The following is a 25,729-nucleotide window of genomic DNA, read 5'->3' on the forward strand; positions in this document are numbered from 1 at the left end:
GTCCTCAGTTTGGAAGCTCATGCTATCAGTTTACCTCATAATCACAGTCACCCACAGACACTAAAGCCTTCTTTCCCCTGCTCATGATTTCATTGCTGGCTCGCCATCTCTCTCCAACGCTACTTCTTTCTTGGATTCCCACACAGAAGATCGATCCTTCTATTGTCCTGACCTCTCACACCTTTGTCTTACTCTCCTGCAATCACCTTATCCTGTGCCCTCCTTCAGCAAACTCTCCATGGTCATACCCCAGACCTTGCTATTACCAACCGCTCTGTAATCCCAATTCTGAACAACGCTCAATGACCAGCAGGCTGTCTCTCCAACTCACCCCTTCTAATCCTCAATCCTCTGTGTTCTTCACCCCACCAGTTTCTATTACCCATTGACTTTCCCTTTTGCCTTAAACCCTCCATGTCCTCTCACTCGTGTGTATTAAATCAGTCCCTAGTCACAATCACTTCTTGCAGGCAGGGCTGATCCCCTGGCAAACTTCAGCTCTGGGTAGATCCAGCTTTACCTCTGCATCTATGTCCTTGTAATTGAACTTGAAGGAGCTCAAAAAATAATTGGAGAACAAGTGGAAAACTATGAAATGCATTCTAATATATTCTAAGAACAGTACTGAACAATGACCTTATTTAATAAGAATGCAAATATGAACTCGGAAGAGCTGGAGAAAAGGAAAACTTGGCACCTCATCAGCTGTATTTAGAATTTTAGAATAGGCTACTTTGCTCAAGATTTCTTTCTTTTGGTGATGGATATCTGCCTGTCAACCAGTCCCATGTAACACTCTTTAAAAAACCTTATGATCTTTTCCTAAAATTTAGCTTGGGGGATTTACTCCTCAGATTAGCAGCCATACAATTATCTATAAAAACAAAATGTGGCATTCTTATCAAGCATAATAGTTCCTAGCAAAGTAACCTATATCAGCTGCAAGTTCATATAGCAAGATAGTTCCACATCTCTGCAGAGCCTGCCTACAGACCAGCATTTCCACACTCACGATACCAAAATTATTTCTTCTATCAAAATGAGTTTTCTCAAAGCTGACATGATTGTTATAAAAGGAAGAGGCAGAACAATATACTTTATAAACAAATCAGGTTATATATTGAAAAGTCCATGTTTATCAGAAACAAAGCAAGCAGGACCCCCCTAGTGGCGCAAGGGGTGAAGTACCGCACTATGAAGTGATCCGTAGCCTCTGCAGCACGAGTTCAATACCCGGTCAGCCGGGGAGAAACCCACATAATGATGCAGACCTCTCTTGCCTCGCCCGCTGCTCCCCACAGCAGTGTGTTTCAGTCAGTCTGCCTGTTCTGTTCCCCACTCTGTCTCTGGTGACTCCTCTCACCCCACCCCCCTAATCTCTGGCCTGTACCCCAGCTCTTGTATGCATAAATAAATCTTAAAAAAAAAAAAAGAAACAAAGCAAGCAATGTTGGGCAGTGTAGAAAAAATCTGACATGCTGTCCACTTATCTCAGACATGGTTATAGAACCAGAACAAAACCAGAAACCAAAAATCTGAAAACAAAAGCTACACCTCAAAAACAATATAAAAAACAACAGAAAAAAAACAAGGCAGATGGTGGCTTCCTGGTTGATTGTCCTCTCTCTGCATCTTCTAGCTACTCTTGATCCAACTCACAACTTAAAAAAGATGACTTGTTACTCAGACACCTACCTCTAGTTAAAAATAGTTCTGCAAGAATCCAAGTACCACAGTGCTGTGCACAGGGGTATTTAAGTAGTGCCCTAAACAGTGACACTGTATAGGTGTTCTTTGTATTGCCAAACAAATCCAACACAAAGAAATGGATATGCTTGAAAGCCATCACTCAAGGTGACTTAAATTCCCAAAAGTTTTCAGCATAGTTCTACAAAGCCACCTTACAGTTGTTCCCATAGAATTTAAGACCAGGTAGACCACCAAAGAATTCAAGAGAAGGAGTTCACAGGAAAGGACAGCAGTCTTGCATGGCTTAACGATGGGGGCACAGGTTCTGAGAAGACATCTCCTGTGATGTCGTCTGTGTAGGCATGTCACAGGGTGCAGCTACACTAACCTGAAGCACAGCCTACCACACTCTTGGGCCAGGTGGCAGAGCCCACTAGGACCACTGCTGCACATACAAACGGCATGAAGCAATGCATAATTTATAAGCTAATATGAATAAATTAGTTCAGTCTTCTCTGACCCTCTTGTTTTTCAGAGTTTGTCATTTCCCCAGGGTGTGTCTCAAACAATACCAGCTCAAGTATTTCATCAATGATTTGAATCTTTGCCTTTGGGGAGTGATTAGAGACAAATGAAGTGAATAAATTAATAGAATTTTTTTTAATTGTTTTCTTGACTGATGACAGCTTTACAAGCCCATGAAGAATTGCGGTGATGTTTTGGGCCCAGTTCATGTCTGTTGGCCTCTTAAATTCCAGTTTGGATAATATGCCACAGCCACCTCATTCATAGTTGTGTGAGTTCCCAGCAAGGTGTCCTCTCCAACACATCTGCATGTCATTAAATATGCCTGAACAGGGATTTATTGCCACCATTTCAACTTCTAAATACAATGTCAGATGCAGGAAACGTGTCTGCTTTTTCTTTTTAAAGCTGACTCAGTAGCAGTCATCTGCTATCACTACTTTATTAATACCTGTAAATCTCTTCATTATTTAAAATAAATCCTGTTTACAACTTCACTACTATTTTCATGAATTTAATATATAAAATTTAACATTTAACAGTAGTGAAGTGAATTATTTCTTTGTTAGCTACTTTTCAAATCCAATAAAACAAAAACTGAAAAACTTTTGCTCTTGTTAATTCATATGTGTGCTCACTCTCTCTCTCACACACACACACACACAAACACACACACACATACACAATCTCATAAAGTAAACGTTCAAAGTACTAGTAAGTAGGGGCCTCCCTGGTGGCGCAAGGGGTTAAGACACAACCTACGAAGGAAATCCGCAACCACTGCAGCATGAGTTCAATCCCCTGGCCAGCCAGGAAGCAACCCTCATGGCGCAGCATACCTTTCCTGACTCGTCCGCTGCTCCCCTCAGCAATGTATTTCAGTCAGTCTGCCTGTTCTGTTCCCCACTCTGTCTCTGGTGAATCCTCTCACCATCCACACCTCTGGCCTGTACCCCAGTTCTTGTATGCATAAATAAATTAAAAAACAAACAAACAAACAAAGTACTAGTGAGTAGTTCCCTCTCTGAATCTCTTAGATACCAAATGAAATCCACTCTCCTAACGTCGGCCAGCAACTACTCTCTCACATTGAAAAGAAGGGGATCTGTGTTAAAATAAATGCTGGAGCAGAAAGAAGAGAGAAGAATCTAGAGCAGACGTAGCCACTTACATCCCGAGTCGCAAGCACCTCTGCTTACTCACCCCGACCAGCAAGCATAAAGCTGGCACGCTGGATTGGGAAAGAAACCCCTTTCCTGTGGGAAGTCGATGCTAATCAGACTTCCCTATGTTTGTCCTATCATTTAATAAACATATGGTTTACATAGTCTCTGAAACAATTTGGATCATGCAATTAGGAAGTTAAATTGCTCAGAAAAAGGCAAATGGAAAAACCATCTTTCCCGCATGGAGTTTATATGTAGACTTCCTCCGATTGTCTCCTACGGGTTCCAAGTTCACCAGCTGCTCCCCAAGGCTGTCCGCTTTGTGTCACGGCTCCTATCAGGTGCAGCAATCAGATCCATAGAAGCCTTTGCTCTGTGTGTAAACAAGGATGGGTCTCCCCATCAAATCCTGCTTTAAACTAGTATCCTTTGCTGAGATTCTTTTCTCTTTTTAACAAGGTAAAGAATTTCAGCAGAGAACAGCAGTAAACACACACCTTTTACAATCCTCCCTGGGGGAGAGACGCTCAGACAGTGTTTGGCTTCACTGTCTGCAATGCATCAGCAAAGGGAGAAAATGATACACCTCATGGCCAGCAGAGGCTTTCCCACAGAGATGATTGTGGAGCCCCTTTAAACTTTTTCTTATAAATTCCTATAAAGATTGGAAATTTCATAATGAGCACATATTTATGACTTTTAAATCAGGTCACTTGGCAACTGCATACAACATATACACATTTTTGAAATACCAAACAACACACATACATATGCAGTAGTGAGCACCGGATGAAAGTCATCACCCTCAGTACAGGAGTTACCCTGGGAAGGAGGAGGAAGAAGGGCTGAGAGTAGAGAGACTTTGCAGCATCTCATGGGCTTTCTGTTTATGAAGGAGAGATGTGACATGAAAGTGGCAACGAGTCATTATCTGACAAATCTGGATGATGGATATGTTAGTGTTTGATAGTTTCCTATATATTTGAAATAGCTCACAATTTAAGGGAAAAATATAATAATAAATCCACAGAGGTGAAGTCTACCATCGCCCTAGGTATCTGTAGACACCTAAGGGTGCAGATGAAGATACTTCTGGACAAAGGAATGTTTGCCCTACAAAAAGCTGATAATTTGCAGATGATGACTGACTAAAAACATATGACAAAATGAAAGTTCACTAACATGGTTGGGTTAATAAAAAGACCTTCCTATGTATGACTATGAATGACACTGCTGGAAAATAAAAGGATAAATCACATTATTTATAATAACCTGTATAATATTTAGGATTAAATGTAACTTTCTTCTATATAGAGACAAACTTCAAATACTTCAGAATATTTCAGAAAGTTTGAATGGATGGGAAAGTTTGATATTATAGAGGTATCAATTCTCCCTTAATTAGTATAGAATCTTAACATAATCTCAAATGAAAATGCAAACCAGGTTTTTCAGGGAGCAACTAGGAGATGGAGTGGACAACCTGATTCAAAACATCCTGAAAAACAAATACTTAAGAATAGTCAGACTGTGAAAAAAAGAATGAACTGGCTTTGTGCCATATTAAAATACAACCCTACAAAGATTGAAATACTGGCACTGTAGCGTGGGTGGACAGATGGATCGCCCAAACCAAACAACAGGTTCTCAAATAGGCCCCCCAAAATCTGGGGATTCAGCACATAATAAGAGGTAACATTTCAGATTTGTGGGGACTGAATAGGTCAGTCAACAGATAATATTCGTCATCTGGGAAAATATATGAAAAATTCAAAATTGTTGGATTCCAACCTCACTCCTAGTTCAAAGAGTGAGGTTGGAATCCTTGGTCCCAAGCTCTGGGCAAGCAAGAGTCAGGAAGAGATAAGTGACAGGACAGGTCTTTCTGGGGAACACATACCCATCTGGACTGCTTGCAGGTCAGGGTGTGCTTTTTAATGTACAAAAGACCTGAGGAATATTCCAACTGTGATCCTTATTAGCAAACATCTTAGGTGTATAACAAAGATGAGCAAGGAGAGGAAACAGCTAGTTGACCAAGATGGACACTGGAGTATGACAGGAAAGAAGGGGAAGAATAAGGCCAGGGCCTTCTCATCATCCTAACTATGTGCTGTCTCACACCGTACCTTGGTATTGTCCTAGAACTTTCGTTTACAGCAGAAATCTGACATATGGAAACCCAATCAGCACTTCCAATTCTTCCTTATGCACAAAAGTTAAATTGAATTTAAAATAAAAGATGCTAGAAGAATCATCCAAAACAAAACACCACAGTTTCCTACATTATCTCTTTAGTAGCTTCCTTCCCACAGGCTTTTTGAAAATAGTCACATAGCTTCCCTGTCTTGGCAAAGCCTTTATTGATATGCTGATGCCAAGACAAATGTCTCCTAAACTAGCAGCTGTCTGCATTTTCTCAGATCCTTGTGCCAGGGAAATTGTTCCCCAAACTCATCATGACCCAACTTCCTCACAACTCTAGTGACCTGGACTTCACTGTGGTTTTCCCTGATGTTACAGAAATCTGATGATGTTGAGCACCTGTGACATCCTGAGACATTATCTTCTTCCAATGCCTCCTGCAACATCTCTTTTTTTTAATTTTTTATTTATTTTTTTAAAGTTGTTTTATGATTTTTTTAAAAAGATTTATTTATTTATTTTTATACAAGCACTGGGTACAGTCAGAAGAGCGGGAGGGTGAGAGAATTCACCAGAGCCAGAGCGGAACAGAACAGGCAGACTGACGAAATACACTGCAGAGGGGAGCAGCGGGTGGCAGGAAAGGTCTGTGCACCTTGTGGGACCCTCCTCCGGTGGCCGGGGAGCAGCCGGGGATCGAACCGTCACTGCAGAGGCTGTGGGCAGCTTTGCAGCCCAGTGCTCAACCGCTGCGCCACCGGGGGAGGCCCTTTCTTAAATTTTTTTTTAAAATATTTATTTATTCATGCATACAAGAACCGGGGTACAGGCCAGATGCGCTGGAGGGTGAGAGGATTCACCAGAGACAGAGTGGGGAACAGAACAGGCAGACTGACTGAAATACACTGCTGAGGGTACCAGTGGGCGAGACAGGAGAGGTCTGCTGTGCCATGTGGGTTGCTCCCTGGCCGGGGATCGAACCGGCACTGCAGAGGCTGTGGACAGCTTCACAGCGCTGTGGTCAACCACCTGCGCCACCACGGGAGGCCCTCCTGTAACATCTCTTAGTTTCCCTTTTTTTAGAGTCTTTCTCCAGGATCTTCTAGAACTTCTTGCTTTCTACCTGGAATTTAAAATGTCCTGCCACTCTGCTAGTGTGCCATTGTCACACGAGTCCAGAGTGTTTTACAAGATCAGAGGAGATTCTTCCTACTTTCCTTCAGTACACGTGTAGAATTTTCCTTTGCATATTTCAACTGTTTCTCTTCTGCTACTGACATGATTTCTAGCCCCCCAGTTCACCTTGTACTTACTCTAGTTAAACATATTTGGGATGGGGAATATTGACTTATATTGAGTCAAGAGGTCAAAACATTTTTCACATGACTTAAGTTGATTTCAATTTTAAGGCTTGATTTTAGAATCATACCAATGATATTTTAGTGGAATATTATACAATTTCAAAGTAACAAAGTACAGCATAACAGATAAGAGCATAGATCTGCTTTGGAGTGTCTGATGAGAATCCCAATTCTATCCCTCATTCACTTTGTGGTCTTGAACAAGTTACCAATCTTCCTGTGCTTGCTTTCTCATCTGTAAAATGGAGATAATACCAATCTTTTCATATTGCTGCATGGATGAAATGAGATAACACATTTATTATCTCGTTGCATGTAAAGCTCTTACAATCATCCCTGGCTCACAGTCAGTAAATGTTAGCTATTAGTAGTAATTTTTCTGACAGAGCATCATACATTTAACATTGCCTGACATTTTATTAGAACCCTGATAATTACAGAACTTTGCAGATGACCAAGAACACTAAGCATAATTAAACACTTGTGCTGAGAAATGATTAATTTGGCAAGTACTCTGACCAACAAAACAAGGCATGATATTTATTCTGAAACTGATATCAAATAGCCAGACTTTCTCAGTTCCTCCAAAGAATTCTGAAGACTAACAAACAGCCCACATGCTTCCTAATTTATTGTCAAGATTAGAATAGTTGCGGCAAAGGTCACATTTATTGATAAGATGATGTTCTGTTGTGATTCGCTGTCACCAAAAAAGATGACCAGAGGCCCACAAAGGGACCGTTAAGCCTCCATTCTTACAACCTCACCAGATTCCACAATCTGAGATTTCCCCGGCTTCACCCGGATTCCCTGAACCCATAGTCCCTTTTTTTTTTTTAAGATTTATTTATTTATGCATACAAGAACTAGGGTACAGGCCAGAGGTGTGGGGGGCCAGGGGAGGTGACGGGTGGAGGTGAGAGGATTCACCAGAGACAGAGTGGGGAACAGAACAGGCAGATGTGCTAAAATACACTGCTGAGGGGAGTAGCGGGTGAGACAGGAAAGGTTTGCTGAGCCATGTGGGTTAGCCCCCTGGCTGCTGGGATCCAACTCCAGGGGTGCTGCAGTGGCTGCTGATAGCTTCATAGTGCTGGACTTAACCTTTGTGCCACCAGGGAGGCACTGAAATCATAGTCTTTGATAAAGAAGAGATGGGCAGGTGCAAAGGGCAGAAAGGCTGTCAGAACTTACTGAAGCTTCCTCCTGGCATAATCAGAAGTAGCAAGTTGTGAAGAGCAAGTAGGTTCTTTCCACATTTGTAAAAGGGTTACTCCAAATTGCTAGAATTACTCCTACATTCCAATTCAGCATAATTTCTACTGACTTCAGTGAATAAATGGGAAAAATACACTAAATTCACTTTTAGTCAGTCACAGTGGTAGTGTTTCCTAATCAGGTACGAGGGATGGCATAAGAAAATCACTATCACAACAGCGTATACATTATCCACACCAACTTACAAAGTAATAAAAGTAGATCAGGGGTGATGCCTCATTCATTTGCCATCTACCATGTTTCCTAACGGGGAAGGAGGGCCATATTCCTGACGCCATAAATCCAGCTGTGGTCTCAGAGTGCACCACAATCTTCAGCAATACAGCAATGGCTGCAGGTTTCAAATCTTGGTTTTAAACAACAAAATATTCTCAAAGCAGAAGGGCAATGCTTTGATTTGTGGCAAGAATCTTAGAGAGAGACACATGATGCTAGCAACAATAATGTCACAGCTTGCAGCCTCTGCAGCACAAGTTCGATCCCCAGCCAGGCAGGGAACAACACAAGTGACGAAGCAGACCTCTCCTGACTCGCCCGCTGCTCCCCTCAGCAGTGCATTTCAGTAGGTCTGCCTGTTCTGCTCCCCACTCTGTCTCTGGTGAATCCTCTCACCCCCCTCATCTCTGGCCTATACCCCAACTCTTGTATGCATAAATAAATAAATCTTTAAAAAAAAAATGGGCCAAACCAGGACACAACTCTGCTTCCCAGGGGAAGCAGCCACTGGCATTCAAACTACCTGGGAAAACAGAAGTTCAAATCTAAATATCTGAACTTATACTCACGATCTGGTAGCATTCTGTGGTAGAGAATGCTTTCTCCCAACCTGAGGATTTGTAATGTGTCAAAGAGGTCAAGTTATATCAATATGCACAACATTTATGGCACAAGGAATCAGGAAGTGGAAATGTGTTGTCTTAAATGTCTGCAGGAAGGAAATGTTATGAAAAGGAAATGCTCTTCCCCACTGTCTGCCGCTAGATTCACTAAAGCTAAGGGAACACTCACAAATGCAATTTGGTTCTGGTTCTAATTTTCTCCTATACTAGTAAAACTATAAACACACTTAACAAAAATTTGCTTTGGAAAAGCTGTTTATCAAAACAAACAAGATGTAAATTTCTAGACTATTTTTCCCAATGACATTACATGTGAAAATATTTTTTAAAAGAAAGTCAAGAAATAATGAACATAAAGACATTGTTACAAAAGCAGATCCTGGGGCCTTTCCTGGTGGCACAGCGGTTGAGCACTGGGCTGCGAAGCTGCGCCTGTTCTATCCTCGACCGCCAGCAAGGGTCCCACATGGCGCGCAGACCTCTCCTGCTGCACTCACTGCTCCCCTCAGCAGTGTACTTCGTCAGTCTGCCTGTTCTGTTCCCTGCTCTGGCTCTGGTGAATTCTCTCACCCTCCCGTGCTTCTGACTGTACCCCGTGTTTGTATAAATAAATAAATAAATCTTTAAAAAAAAAAGCAGATCCTGGAGAAAGACATTCAGATTAGAATTCTGGCTTTGAAAGAGTTGGCACTCTCTCTTTCTTTTTCTCTCTCCTTTCTCTTTCTCTCTCTTTTCCTCTCTCTCTACCTCAGTGTCCTCATCTATAAAATGAAAATGAAGCCTGGTAGCTGTGATAACTTAATGACATATTGCATATACACTGAGCACAATGAATGACACACTGTATATGCTTTCACAATAGAGCCTGTTATCATTACTATTACTACTTATCTAAATTTTGAGAATACCCCATAATACCATGGCTAGATCATCTGTGGGTAGAGAACCCCAGAGAAGAATGAAAGGAACAAATCAGGACATGCTTACATTTACTTTTACAGATGTGGGGTTTAGCTTAGACGTCCCCATTCTTCTGGCACCACGCCTTCACCCCAACTAGGACCCTCTGTCTGTGTTCTCTAAATATGCCAAAGGGCACACCTGAGCACATGGGAGCAAAAAGGTCCCACCAACAAGACACCTACATAAACCAGAGCTGGATAACTAACACCAGGCAAAGGAAAGCAGGTTTTAAATCTCTAGTCATTTCTGTCTCTTTTGAACAAAGGTCTCCCCTCCATTTATCCTGAAGGCAAGATATTAGTTCTTTTAAAGAACTCTTCTTGCTTCCCAAACTGCACCTATTTTAATTAGTATTTGGAAAAGAGGGTTTCCCAGTTGTGTTTAGCATCTAGCTAGCTGTCAGCCTTGCTTGCATCTAGCCCGCCACGCTGCAGGGCACTGGCTACAAGGGAGGCACGTGCGTGAGCTGAAACAGTCATGGCTTGTAGACCCTCTGTTGTGTGCTAGCCTTACCTATCTCCGTAAAGCAAGACTTGTGACCCAAGTTAAAATGAGATAATTCTGGATTAAAATGGGCCCTAAATGCAATAATTGATATCCTTATAAGGGGAGGGAAATTTATAGACAGGTGGAGAGAAGAAAGCCATATGAAGGCAGAGGAAGGGAATAGAGTTACACTGCCAAAGGCCTGGGAATGCCAGGGGCCAGCAGGAGCTGAAGGGGCAAGGAATGGTTCCTTGAGTCTTTGGAGGGCACATAGCCCTGCCCAAAACTTGGTTTCTGACTTCTGTCTCCAGGAGGTGGGGAAAATAAACCCCTATTGCTTTAAGCCACCTAGTTTTTGGTACTTTGCTACAGCAGCTAAAAGAAGCTAATACAAGGAAGAAAACTTTGTTTTTAGCTTCAGAAGAAATTGGGGGAAAGACCTAAACCATATATATTCTTAAGGCACTGAATGAATATAATGAGATAATTATATCTCATTACAGCCTTACAAAATAAGTCTGTTGGGAATTTGAACCTATTTAGGTCTTGAATTTACTTTTTACATTTCAAAATTGGGAACAATAGTATTTAATCCTTAAGGTTATTCAATTTTATATACTGTAATAGATAATTAAAAATATGTTCTTACAAATTACATAAGTATAATATGATAGTAAGTTATTATTCATTAACCTGTGAGTCCAAGATGGCAATCCAGTCCTTTCTTATAATTTTATGGCTGTTCCAGGTCTGATAGATTGGTACAGTGTCATTGCTCTGCAGGCAAAGCTTGCATTCAGTCTACGATCACTCTAGCGGCTCTCAACTGGGAGTGACTTGGCCCTTGGGGGACCTATGACAAAGTCTGGAGACACTTTTGTTGTCACAGCTTGGAGTGAGGTGCTACCGCTAATATTGGGCCAGGGAAGTCAGGAATGCCACTAAAACATCCTACAAAGCACAGGATAACCACCCGATCCCCCCAAATAAAAGAATTATTGGCCTCAATGGTGATAAGCAAAGAACCCTGCTCCTTTACCCAGAGTACCTGCAGTCAAAATTTCAACTACTAAAGAATTCACTTTCTCATCAGTTTGTCAAACTGACCGCAGTTCTTCTGAGATGTGACAAAACAGATAAACGATACAGGGACTCACATCAACCCAAAGATAATCAAAGTTTGAAACCTCCTTTTGATATTCTGGAAAATCCTATCCTAGAAGATAGCCCCTTGGTCACCAGCAGCGACACATGTACTGCAGAACCCAGGCAGCCACACACCCCAGCAATTTGTGGGATGTGTTCACATAAACCATCTGTCAGACTGAATCAGAAGAGGTATAGTAACTGTCTAGGATTTTCCCTGAAGTTACAACCACTGGAGACCTAGCAGCTAAGCTTCTTGACTGAACCCTGAAATTACAATTAGGGAGTAGATGGCTGGATGGGCCCCACAAAGCTGGATGGGCCCCACAAAGCTGCCACAGGTAATTAGCCTCTGTCTGGACCTCATAGCCAAGCGAAATGATCGTCTTGCTCCACGTTGTTGTCTCTCCTGCAGACTGGCATGCGAAGCATTTGCAGTTGCCTCCTAAGCTACTGTGTTAATAGGGCTGTGCATACTGTACATTTTTAGGCAAGCCTGTTTATCAGGCCTCTGTGGTCTGCTTGCTACCCTGACGGCATATGCAGGTCATAAATACCTTGAACCTCCAGTGCTAATTCCCAAGGTAAGAGCACATGAAAAATAACTAATTGGTGAGGGCAAGAAAATCCCAGTTTTGGTAAAGGCAAAGATGGGTACTCAAGTTGCCCTTTCCATTGGAGTTATATATTTTGCTCTATCTTTTATTAATAATTTAAGTTCAAATATATCTGAGCAATTAAATGTGGGATAGGTAGAAAAGCTACATTAATTATAATGGCAAAATTTCCTGCAGAAAGTAAAGTATGCTACTAAGCAGAACAGTATAGACATTTGATTCTAACTTTCAAAAGGCTATATTTATTAGGTAGTTCTATGTAAGTTCAAGAAAAAAAGTTGTACTATATTGATTTAATACGCTTCATGTTTTCAGCACATCGCTGAAGACATCATAATCAAAACTACATCTTTATTTAAAGTTGGCTTGGTACTATCAATGTATATTTTATTATTAAAATCCAAAGTTTAGTTAAAGCTTTAGGTCTATTGAGACAGAATAAATATTTCAACAGCTGGAAGATGTTATAAGTCAAGAGTTCTGGTATTTGAAGAGTAATATAATTACTCTCTCCTAAAAAAAAAAAAGTCACCAAGCAAGCCAAAGAAACAAGCTATCTCATAAGAAAGCAACATAACATAAAAATCCCCAAATTGTAATTCCTCTCCCATCTTTATTTATAAAACTTACTTAGTGACTATATGTATCTAAACTGCCCTAAGAAAAAGAAAAAAAAATTCTTCTTGAAGTTATGAAAATACTATTTTCCTAAGCATGAAAAAGAATTATCTGTATCTTTATATACTTAGCATAGTTGTACTGTGGCTTTTCAGGATAGACAGTGCAAAGTTTTTATTTCAGCTAGACAGCAGAAATAATTCATAATATAGTCTTATATGGAGCAAAAAGAAAAAAATGAAACTTGTTTTAATCTAGTTTGCAATTTCAAGCTAAAATGTCAGCAACTCAAAAATTGCATTCAAGTAAGATTTCATGATAAATTTGGACATTGATTTCATATTTTCATAGAAGCTGGTTTCCATGATTGTCTCCTTGTCTAAACTGCACTCCATGTGTGACCTTACTCTTATTATAGCTGGCCACTCAGCTCACCATCACTGCATTCAAATGTAGAAAGAGCACACCACAGACTCATGTTTTTACTCTAAGTTCAAGTTCTAGGCAAGATGAAATATTTACCTAGGGCCAGCAGGAAAATTGTTTACAATTCTAAATATGCTTGGCATATTTCGTAAAGAACATTCCTTAGAGGAAGGCAGAGCTGAGTTGTCTGTGTGTGCAGTGTTATGTATGGTGTATGCATGTGTGGTGTGGCCTGGGATGTATGCAGTGTGGTCTATGATGTTTGCATTGTGTATGTGTGTGTCCTAAGTGGGAACAGTCAGTACTGTAAAGAATAAGTACTTTAATACTGTGGAAGTATTCCTCCTGGAAGTCTCCGCAGAGCTGGACATGAATACACAACCAGAAGTCAGAAGTAAGAAGAATAAATGCTGCCAACCCACTGACATGCTTTCTTCTCTTTAGAAACAAGTGCTGGAATACTTCCAACATCCTTCCAGTCACCGGAAAACTGTTTAGACTAACAATCAAGAGCAGCAGATTTTAAATTAAGGTATGAAGAGCAAGAGAGTTGTGCCCGAGCCTATTCCCAACTTATGTCTTTGCGATACAAATGTTTCGCACAGAAGTGTAGAAAATGTTAATTGGGAGTAAGAGTGTTTTCTCCCTGAGGACACCATGAGAACCAAAGAGAGAACATGCAATGTGCTTACCACAGTGAGCGCTGCAACGTGCCCAGTAAGCTATGGAAGCCCAGCAGAGGCTGGCTACCATGATGATACTGATAACGACTGGAGTCTTAAGAAAATGAAGCATAGATGCTACTACATTCCATCTAATATCTAAAATCTTTAAAGGCTGATTATTTTTTTAAAGATTTATTTATTGATGTATATAAACTAGGAAACAGGCCAGAGGTGCAGAAGATGGTGGAGGGGAGTGGCGGGGGGTGGTGAGAGGATTCACCAGAGACAGAGTGGGGAACAGGTAGATAGACCGAAGTACACTGCTGAGGGGAGCAGCAGGCGAGACAGGAGAGGTCTGCTGCGCCATGTGGGTTTGCTTGCTGTCAGGCCGGGGATCGAACTCATGCTGCAGAGGCTATGGACAGCTTCACAGTGCTGTGCTTAACCCCTTGCGCCACGAGGGAGGCCCTAAAGGCTGATCACTTCTAACAGACATTCGAATTACAATGCTTCAAACTGTATGTCCAGCTGGCAACACCAGAAATAGGCTCACTTACCTCTTCTTCTTTGTAATAATGAGCACATCATTAAAGAGAAAGAAGTAGACTTGCTGCTTGGACATCCTTCTTGAGAATAGGACCATATCTTCCACATAGGCCGTTAGCTCCCCTCTCTTTACCAACCACCGCGAAGAGGAGACTAGAGGAAAAGGCTACAGAAAGAGGAAATTCAGCACATAAAGCCAAATTAAAGTCCCTTCAAGATGATCAAAAGTAAAATAGAAAACACACAAACAAATGATATACATTATGGTATGTGCCATCATTTCATCATTTCATATAGTAGTGAAAAATAATTAGAGAGGTACAGCAATTCCCCAAGAGAAAATGGAACAGAATAATTTATTTTCCAATGTAAAAAGCCATTAACTTGTGTATGTAACAATAAAAACGCAATGAGAAAGTGCTATCGAGGTGACCCAAAATTACAACCCTTCCAATAACTCTCAGCTGAAAAAGAAGATTGACAAGGAAGGATTCATTTAAAATTGGTAAGTCTCATGATGAATCTGTTGGTATCAACTGCAGTAATTTTAAATACCGCAAGTCAGTATCTAAACAAATGGAAAAAACACAGACAACTGTAGTTAACAACAGACAAGTAAAAAAGTCCATATTTGCTTTATAAACTAAAATGACTTCATTCAAAATACAAAAATCCCCACACACTTATGTTTTGTCTACTAAAGATCTACTTAAGCAAATATGAAGAACATCTGTTGTTAAGTTTAAGGTAGTTTTCCTCATGGAAGTTCATCCCTGAAAGCATCATGCCACTTTCTGACTGTTAAAATAAAGTTTTCATATAATAATCCATCCCAATCTCATTAAAAAGGCTGTATCCAAGTAATTACATACTCTCTTTTCTTTATTTAGCTTTCAGCTTCCAACTGAAAATTCACTCAAAACCACTTAGTCCTGCATGGCCCCCCTTTTAAAAGTTACCAGAAATGCTTACTGCCAAAAATCTGATAGAAAAAACTAAATCTCCAAAATAAGTAAAAGTTCTGGGACACATAAAACATAACGAGTAGTGGGGTACAACCCAATGGCATTGTCTTAGAGAACAGTGATTAAAAAGCTACAGGAAACTGAGGATATTTGGGAGGCAAGAAGAAGGCAGAGAGAAAATTCTGTATATATTTTAACCCTAAAAAGGAATTTTATAAGATGATCACTTGTCAGTTTATACTATTTTCGTGATTGTTTAAAACGGAAGATGAACGATTATGACAGACTTAAAACTTTCAAAATTGACAATATAGGGAGTTTTGTAGAGTTTCCAGTACCGAAATCTCAAATCAGCTGATTATCCAACAGAAATGGCTGGATTTTAAAAGACCCATAGATAGATCATTCTGGAAGGCCCCACCACACATAACAGAGACTACTAAAAAGAATTGTGTGGCCAGATTAAGTCCTGCCAAAGGTCTGTAATTACCAGCAACACAGAGGTGCTATTTTGTTATTCCATGTATTCCCACAGGAGGCCTGAGAGCCATGTTAAGTTCTAGTGTACATGCCAACTTATAATGGGCAAAGAACCTTTTAAAAAAATTTATAGTTTTACAAGTAGGTTGATTTTTAGAATTCTCATACACCACGAGACAAAAATAAAATTTTAGTGAATACCTAAAACTGACATGTTTTTCAATATATCAATGTTGATTTTGAAAACAAAAATTCAACATTGTAAAAGTTTTCTGTTTCGGAATTTATTGTTGTAAGATTAAACTCCTTCAGAATATTTTTTAAAAAAGAAGAAACTATTAAAATAACTATTTCACTTTCCATTATTTTTCATGTCCGCCATTTCTTTGAAACTATTCTGACAAAGCATCTGAATGGTATTTACTGCTTGCTTTCCATGAATGAGGTCTGTTTCAAGGTCTTTAAATCTATTAATATTATTGTAATCCTCACAATAACTCCATGTGGAAAAGTAATATTACCAGCTCCATTTTATTTTTATTTTTTTAAAAAGATTTATTTATTTATGATTACAAGAACTGGGTACAGGCCAGAGGTGTTGGGGTTGAGGATTCACCGGAGACAGAAAGGGGAACAGAACAGGCAGATTGATTGAAATACACTGCAGAGGGGAGCAACGGGCGAGGCAGGAGAGGTCTGCAGCGCCATGTGGGTAGCTCCCTGGCCAAGGATCGAACTCCTGCTGCAGAGGCTGTGGACAGCTCCACATCACTGTGCTCAACCCCTTGGGCCACTAGGGAGGCCCACCAGCTCCATTTTAGAGTTCAGAAAACTAAGGCTTGTAAGTTAAGTAATGCCCAAGGCATTAAGTGGTGGTGAAAAAACTGGAACTCAAGTTGGCCAGGTTTCCTGGCTTCCCAAGAGCCAATCCAGTGGATTCTGTTTATCCCTCTCCTATTTCCACAGTGTGGTACACAATACTTTTCTAGAAACTTACAAAATATAAGAATGAAAAACTTGTATATTTATGGAAAGAGTTTTTCACCACTTCAAATGAGAAAAGGACCATCCTGTTATACTGTCATTGCTAAGAATGTGGACTCAGGGGTCATCTGTAAGTCTAGATGCAGGCTTCATTACATCTTTGTGTATGACTGAATAGATTATTCAATATCGCTAGATTCAGATTCCTTAACTATAAAAGGAATAATAATAGAATCCTTGATGGGATTCTTGTGAGAGTTAAATGAGACCATGTGAAAATGATATCCAGTAAATATTGTCATAGCAGTAGCTGCTATGGTAGCACCATGGACCAAATATGGCCAACACAGGCCTCGTTCATTGTTCATTTCCCCAAAGCTCCTCCCCCCTGGGGATTTCTAGCTAAGTAGACAGACATTGTGGTAGCACTACTGCCCCTATTCAGGCATACCACAGGCCTCTCCATATTTTTCTTCCAGTCTAAGTGGCTTTCCATTTCCAGTTTTATTACCCTCACAACTCATTCTCCACAAGGTTGATAGAATACATTTTTTCAGTAAGTTGAATTGTGTAAGTGTGTGCATGTGTGTGTGTGAGAAAGAGAGAGGGAGGGTGAGTTTTTTTAAAAAAAAAAACAAATATTACAAAAAAAGTTTGAAGGCAAAAAAAAAATTCCTTCCATCTTGTTCCTGACTACCCAGTTCCTACCCTTTGACGAAAGCATTTCTTATTCATAAGCAAATTTTGTGTCTTTTTTAAAGCCTGTTCTGTACTTTCTTCACTTAATATATAAAAAAGCCTTCCAGGGCTATCAGCTGCCATTGCAACCTGAGTTCAATCCCTGGCCAGGGAGCTAACCCATATGGTTCAGCAGACCTCTCCTGACTCGCCCACTGCTCCCTTTGGCAATGTATTTCATTAGATTCGCCTGTTCTACTCCCCACTGTCTCTGGTGAATCCTCTCACCCCCTGCCCCTCTGGCCAACACCCCAGTTCTTGTATAAATAAATAAATAAAAATAAATCTTAAAGAAAAAGCCTTCCATATTGGTACCTAAAGTTCTAAAATTCTCCTTACCCTGTTAACAATTCTCTGGCTTTTATTGTCCTCCCTAATAAAAAGTATCATCATACATATCAGTGGTCCTCAATCTAAAGGACATGAGAGAAAATCTACTGTCTGAAGAAGACCATGGTCTCTCTTAATACCACGGTATGAATTAAGAACAATTTTACTAAAAAGAAAAAATAAATAAAGTTGCTTAATTAAATTTACTTGGGATAAAATGCAAGACCCACATCCAGTAAGAACTAAGCTATGAGCCAATACCGAAATGACCATGGCCTGCATTTGCCAGAATTGTCATTTTCTTCATTGTTCATCTTCATATCATCTGCTGCTAAATAGAATCAGACAAGTAGTGACAAACAGCACATATTCCAAAAAGAATGATAGAAAAACAAACTTGAAAGGAGCAATTAACTCACAATCTTTTCTTCAAACCAGAAAAGACTGTCCAATGTTGACTTAGGTCAACATCCTGCCCCACACATGGGGTACCACTGTTGTGCAGGACATGTTGAGAACTGTGCAGAAATCTCCTTTCCATTCTAAAATTTTCTTATTTTAACTACTTCTTTCTTCCTGGAAAAAGAAAAAGGATGTGCTAGGTAGATAATACCTAACTTCAAGGCCTGCACGAAAGTTACTTTATCTGGTAAAAGCAAGGGAGAATTGCCCCCAAGCATCCGCTACTCCCTCTGACAGCTTGTCTCTAATTAATTTATTGTCCTTCTCTGAAATGCACTCTATTTACATAAAATTTAAGCAAGAGCAGTAATACATCCATTTAAAAGAAATAGAAAAATACCTTAATTTTAAATTCCAGCTGGGAGTTAATTGTGTACATCATTTCGGTCCTTTCCATTTTTCGGGCCCCTTCATTGCACAGTCGAACCAGCTGGGAACACAGAATAGGGAGGGTTAAGAGGTCAAGGAAAGAAACCTCACTTTCAAATGCAAATCTCTCTCAGGAAATAATTAGCACTTTAGAAGTTCCAGAGACTCAATGGGGACAGTCAAGAAATTCACAGTTGTACTGTTTAGAGTTCTACCCAGTGGAAGGGGTGTCATAAAGATGTAAAGACAGAGGGAAAAACATGTCCTGAAAATTTTCAGGGACACACATCCTTTGTGGGTTCTTGTCACAGCAAGTCCTCCATACACACTGGACAAGACCCTCAGTGCTAGTCTCAATCCATTCTGCTCCTTCCTTCTGTCCCTGCTCCTCACCTTCGCCCAGAAACCTCACCCAACTTCAGGACAACTTTTTCTCACTCCCCATTTCCAAATCTGAGCAGCTAGAGGCAAAGCCAATTTCAAAAGACAAAACTGACAAAGACTAAAATAATACTCAGTGCCACTAAGTGTGCAGTAATAGTCATTTCTAACATGTCCAGTATCTCTCACCCGAAGCAATTTTTTTTCTGTAACTTTTTTTTTTTTTTTGAAGTAACATTAGTTTACAACACTGTACATGATTTAGGGGTATAGGTTTATACCTCTTCAGATGTATGTTACCACTGCACACCCCCATAGTCCTTTACCTCTTTACCTTTGACCACTGCACCCCCTCATACCTTTGTTCCCCAAACTCTACCGTCTCCCTCTACAGCCTCATTCTGCAGTTAGATTTCTAGAGTTTGTTTTGGTTTAGTTTTGTCTGTTCCTTTGTTTTGTTTCTTTCTATTCCTCATATGAGTGAAATTATTGATTTAGATAATCCCCTCCCAGTTGCATCAATGTTGTTGCAAATGGCAAGATTTCATCTTTTTTTTTTTTTAAAGTTTTATTTTTATCTATTTATGCATATAAGAACTAGATTGTAGGTTAGAGGTTTGGGGGTGGTGGTGAAAGGATTCACCAGAGACAGAGTGTGGAGAACAGGCAGATCTACTGAAATACACTGCTGAGGGGAGCAGCAGGCAAGACAGGAGAGGTCCGCTGGGCCATGTGGAGCAGCAACTTGGCCAGAGATTGAACTCAGGCCGCAGTGGCTGGCTATAGCTTCATAGCGCTGAGACTTTAATTCCTGTATCACCAGAGAGACCCAAGATTTCATCTTCTTTTATAGCTGAATAGTATTCCATTGTGTATATATACCATATCTTCTTTATCCACTCGTCATTAGACACTTAGATAATTTTCATAATTTAACTACTGTAAATAACAATGAAATGAACACATGAGTACATATACCCCTTTGAATTCGTGTTTTTACATTCTTTGGATAAATTCCAAGGAGTATAAATGCTAGGTAAATGGTATATGCATTTTTAATATTGTGGGAAACTTCATGCTGTTCTCCACAGGAGCTTCACAAGTCCACATCTATACTAACAGTATATGGGTGGGAAAAACTTTTCTTTAAAGCAATTTAACATAATAGACAAGATTCTTGGAAACATGCCTACATTTATGTTCTAATTAACTTACTTAAAGAAATTTACCTTTATTTTATTTATTTAATTTTATCTATTTTTGCATAGAAGAACTGAGGTGTAGAGCAGCGATGCAGGGGGTTGAAAAGATTCACCCAAGACAGAGTAGTGGGCAGAACAGGCAGATGTACTGAAATACACTGCTGAGGGGAGCAATGGCAAGACAGGAGAGGTCTGCTGCGCCATTTGGGTTAGCTCCCTGTCCAAGGATCAAACTCAGGCATTCACAGTGATTAAGCGATGATCCTTAATCCCTAGGCAACCAGGGGGGGTCCCTAGAAATTTATCTTTAGAAATAATTCTTGGACACAATCATTTACTTAAGACAATGTACAATTTAGCACTACTCAGAAAATTTAATGAATTGGGCACCATGTAAATCCCCTAAGTGTACACTTACACTATTCACTAATATTTGGGTAGGAATCCACTGGAAGGATGCATAGTAGAATCACAATAGTATCATCTCTGATAAATTACTAATACATTTTATTTTCTGTCTCTTAAATTTTCCAAAGTTTCTATAATGCACACTTATTACTTCATTTAAAACTATGCCTTTTTAAACATAATTGCATTCTTACAGACTAGTACTTAGAGTAAAAACTAAAATCCTTATTAGTGTCAGTTGTATGGTGATGATACAATGGAACTTTTTGTGGTGAAGATAATGTAGCATATACAGATGGTGACTTAAAATGATTCATAATTAAAACTTGCATAGCATTATAATGCAATGTTATTTCTATAAAAATATGAAAAATGAAATTAAAAAGGCCTTTTATTACTTCCTCCCTTCCATACTCTTTTCTCTTTACCAAAGGTAACTATGATTGAACTTCTGAAGTGTATGATTCTGGTGCTTTTTCTAAATAGTGGTAACACACATGTATATAAACACATATCTATGTAGATGTCATTGCACAATTTGTATTGTTCTGCAACTTAATGTTCCTCACTTAACAATACAGCTTAGAGATCTCTTCATGTTAATAGATATACATCTTGTTCTTTGTAAATGGCTGAACATTAAATTATGAAAAACAATTAAAGAGCTTTAGGCTATTTTTCCACAAAATGGAAAAGCTTATAATTAAATACTACCTTCAAACATATGTAGAATTTTCATGAGCCTAACATTCAGTAGTTGTACTCTTCTGTGGAAGAGTAAATACAACAGAACCACCAGGGAGTTGTCACTGGCATAACAAATTCTTGATCGCCACTCCTTAAACACCAGACGCTACTCTGCACAAGCTCGACTATTGAATTCTCTGGATTTCTTCCTTCCCAGCTCCACCCCAGCATGTGAAAAGAAAATCAGGAAGTAAACACATTTTTCACTTAATAGAAACATCTTTCTTGTTCTGAGTTCTTTGAGTAAGTTAACAAGTCTTTTCAAGGCCCCAAATTTGGTATAATGTCAGTCATTTCAAAACACACATGAATGAAACCACTAAAACATTATTCACACTACGCAAAAAGATTTCATCAGCAATTTTAAATACCAAAAAAAAATATGATTCATTTTTTCTAAGAATGAGAAACTATCTAGATACAAAATTTCACTAAGATAAATGTCAGGAACTCCCAATTGCTTTCAACAATGCCTTTGTAAACCGTAACCAAGTGTAACCAAGTATAACTCTGCATCTTAATTTTGAGGCATAAATGATCTTTATACATAATCTTCCTGCTGAATATACAGATATTTCCTATAATAGTAGGGGTTTTCTATAAAATCCATCAGTGTTTCATCACCATGGAAAAGAAGATTAATTCTTAAGCTGGCAGTATTAATGACTTCAGTTTCTATTTAACACTAGAAACAAGGGGAATAATTTAGACATTCAAGACTCATGCTCAAGAAAGAGAAAGAAAGGATGCCATACAGAGAAAATGGGCCATGGGAACGGGATTCCTTCCCAGTGATTCTTTATATATTTACAATATCAAGTAAGGCGGTTCACTAACCCATTGCATTCTTGTAGCCTTTCCTAGAAGTACTCTACCTAGGTCAAATCAAGTGAACACAAGATAATCACTTCTCAGTAATAACCACATGTAATATGACAAAGTCTCTTTCATGTCCAAGGCCATATCTTCTCCAATAGCTTCTCCTAAGGACCCTCCTTTACCACCACACTGCTCCCTGCCCTTGGCCCAGGCAGGTGGCACAGGATGTGAGGTCCTGGAGGAAAGACCCACTGCCAGCAGGAACTTAGGTAACTTCACACTTGGTGCTTCTCAGTGTGGGATGTGCAGTCCATAGAGGGGGCAAGAGATGACTTTTAGTGGTTGACAGATTGCTATGGTTTGAATATTACCACCAAATTCATACACTGAAATTCTAACCCTCAAAGATGATGGTGCTAAGAAGTCGGGTCTTTGGGAGGTTTGTAAAATCATGAGGAGGGCCTTCTAACAGAAGTTCCAGAGAGTTCCTTACTCCTTCTGCTACACGAAGACACAGTGAACAGCGTGCAACCCAGAAGAGGCTGCTCACCCACCATACCAGCACTTTGATCTTGGACTTCTCAGCCTCCAGAACTGTGAGAAATGAATTTCTGTTGTTTACCAGCCTCCCTGACTATGGTGTTTTGTTATAGAAGTCAAATGGACTAGGTCACTGATAAACTTTTAATAAAAAATGCCCATTGACAGATGAGTGGATAAAGAAATGGAAAGACATAGAATACTATTGAGCTATTAAAAAAGATGAATGTGCTTTTTGGGACAAATGAGAAGGATCATGAGGTGACTGTGTGGCATGAAGTCAGAAAGTACAATTCACCGGGGGGGTCTTACTCATTTGCAGATTATAAACCAAAGAAAACAAATTGGTAAAATACAACAAAAATAACTCTTAGATTCTGTGAAAAATATATTAGTACCAGTGAGGAAAGGGAGGAGGGGCTGAGGGAGGTAAGGTGCTAGGATTTAAGCACTGGAGCACTGGTGGAGGGTGAGCGTAACAGGTGCACAAGGGGAAATATGAACTGCTTCTCCTAAAATTATGCAGTCATCTCAATGACTGCCAAATCAGTAAAATCTGAGAAGAAAAACTTAAAAACAAGCTCAGTGAAAAACGACATTTTGTAGTTATTGGTGGCAAGGATGAAAATAAGTGAAACAGTCAATTTAAAGTTGATTTTTAAAAAAACAGTGCTTCACAGTAAAAGGGTAAAGAGGTCACGACACTCAAAGGTGGCATGGAGCTTTGGATAGTTAGGAAGCTTCTGATGCTAATATGTCCCCTGCTCCCTGGCCTAGTTCAAGTATCCTTCTTCTGCCTTACCTACTGCCGCTTTCTCGCAGCTAGATATTCGTATCAGTAATTGAGTGTACCCAGGCTTTTCCAAAACTCAAACAGTGAAAGGCCCTTCTTCAGTCCCTTTCAGCCACCATCCTCCACTTTCACCTCACAGTATGACTGCTGAAATAGCTAGCTCCACTCCCTGGCCAGCTGCATATTTATGTCTGCCTCTCATTCCTCAACATCTGGCTTCCACACCCACAACTGTAAAGACAATTCTTCCTGATGATAAATCCAATGAAAGCCTCAATCATCATCTCACTGTCTTTCAGCAGCATTCAATGGGGGTTCACCTTCCTTCCACCACATTTTCTGCGACTTGTCAGCCCATTAAGAGTCCTCCCCTTTGGGCCTCCCCTGTGGCGCAGCAGGTTGACGCAGAGCTGTGAAGCTGTCCGCAGCCTCAGCAGCATGGATTCGATTCCTGGCCAGCCAGGGAGATACCCACATGGTGCGATAGACCTCTCCTGCCTCGCCCGCTGCTCCCCTCAGCAGTGTTTTCAGTCAGTCTGCCTGCTCTATTCCCCACTCTGTTTCTGGTGAATCCTCTCACCCTCCGCCTCTGGCCTATACCCCAGTTCTTGTATAAACAAATAAATCTTTTTTTTGATTTGTATAAACAAATAAAAAAAAAAAGTCCCCTCCCCCCTCTTTGATACATTTTGTTTTCCTTTCTACATCTCCTCTGCTGATCCCTTTTCCTATGCAAGATGAATGCTGGAGTTCTTCACACTTGTTGCACAGACTCATTACTCTTCTTATTCTATACTCTCTTCCTGGGTAATCTCATGCAACCATCCAGCTTCAAAAATCATCCAAATGCTGACTATCCCCAAATCTGTGTCCCCAAATCAAGTCTCTCCTGTCTATTCAGCTAACTCAGATATTCTGGAAGAATCTCAATGACAACATATTCAAAATGGAACTCATCAGCTTCTCATGTTTCTAGTGCAGTGACAAATAAGAGAATCCATCCACTTGTTGCTCAAGTCCAAGACTATATTCCTTGACTTCTGTCCCCACATATGCTCACCCGGTCAATCTCCAACATTATAGGTTTCCCTCCGGGTTACAGTCACAATATAGACCACTGTCATTTCTAGCCTAGTCAACTATAAAGGTTTCATAACTGCATCCAAATTCACCTTACCCCCATACATCCACATTCAATCATGAATTTGTAGTTTCTATATTATCTTAGAATAAGGTCCACTGTTCCTCAATACTTTTCCTTTAGTTGGGTCCTACAGTCACGGGAAAAACATTCCAGTTCTTAAATTCACCGAATACTTCAACTTTAGGTTTCCATACATACATGAGATGCTCCCTTTACCTAATCCCTGGCTTTGGCTCCTCTTTTTTTTTTTTTTAAGATTTATTTATTTATGCATACAAGAACTGGGGTATAGGCCAGAGGTGTGGAGGGTGGGAGGATTCAGCAGAGACAGTGTGGGGAACAGAACAGGCAGATCGACTGAAATACACTGCTGAAGGGAGCAGCAGGCGAGACAGGAGAGGTCTGCTGCACCATGTAGGTAGCTCCCTGCCCAGGGATCGAACTCGGGCTGCAGTGGCTGCAGATAGCTTCATAGGTTGCGTCTTAACCCCGTGTGCCACCAGGGAGGCCCTGGCTTCTGCTACTCTTGCTTTAGGTTTCAACTTACACATCACCATGCTCTTCCCTATCGTGTCATTCACCATTCTTTATTGTAATTCTTATTTAATGCCTGCCTTCCACTTTACAAGGCATATTCCATGAGGGTAGTGAGTACATCTGTCTTATTCATCACTATACTTTCAGGGGCTGGCATCATGCCTCACACAGTAGCTGATAATAAATATGTGCTAAATGAGAGAATAAATAAACATCTCTTCAGAAAAGAAAATGAGGAAAATGAGATCTCTATAGGCCCTTAAAGCAAGATTGTCTGAAGAGTAAATATACCATTTACATTTGAGTACAGCAAACATACAGCCTTTTCAGCTACCAAAAAAAATGCTGTGCTAATGGTTT

The 25,729-nt window shown here is 40.0% G+C and overlaps 1 protein-coding gene across 3 annotated transcripts in view; it reads right to left on the reverse strand.

Annotated features, from left to right (window-relative positions):
• Positions 1–25,729, reverse strand: part of ARHGEF26 (Rho guanine nucleotide exchange factor 26) — a 115,597-nt gene that overhangs the window by 21,210 nt on the left and 68,658 nt on the right. For all 3 annotated transcript variants that reach the window (XM_054701004.1, XM_037526255.2, XM_037526254.2), the window contains 2 exons: positions 18,770–18,859; positions 14,482–14,636 (listed from right to left, as the gene is read on the reverse strand). In XM_054701004.1, the coding sequence (XP_054556979.1) occupies positions 14,482–14,636; positions 18,770–18,859 (245 nt within the window). The remainder of the gene's footprint in view (positions 1–14,481; positions 14,637–18,769; positions 18,860–25,729) is intronic.

Source organism: Talpa occidentalis, unplaced genomic scaffold, assembly GCF_014898055.3.
Source record: "Talpa occidentalis isolate TD23 unplaced genomic scaffold, MPIMG_talOcc4v2.1 talOcc4.4, whole genome shotgun sequence".
Lineage (NCBI taxonomy): Eukaryota > Metazoa > Chordata > Mammalia > Eulipotyphla > Talpidae > Talpa > Talpa occidentalis.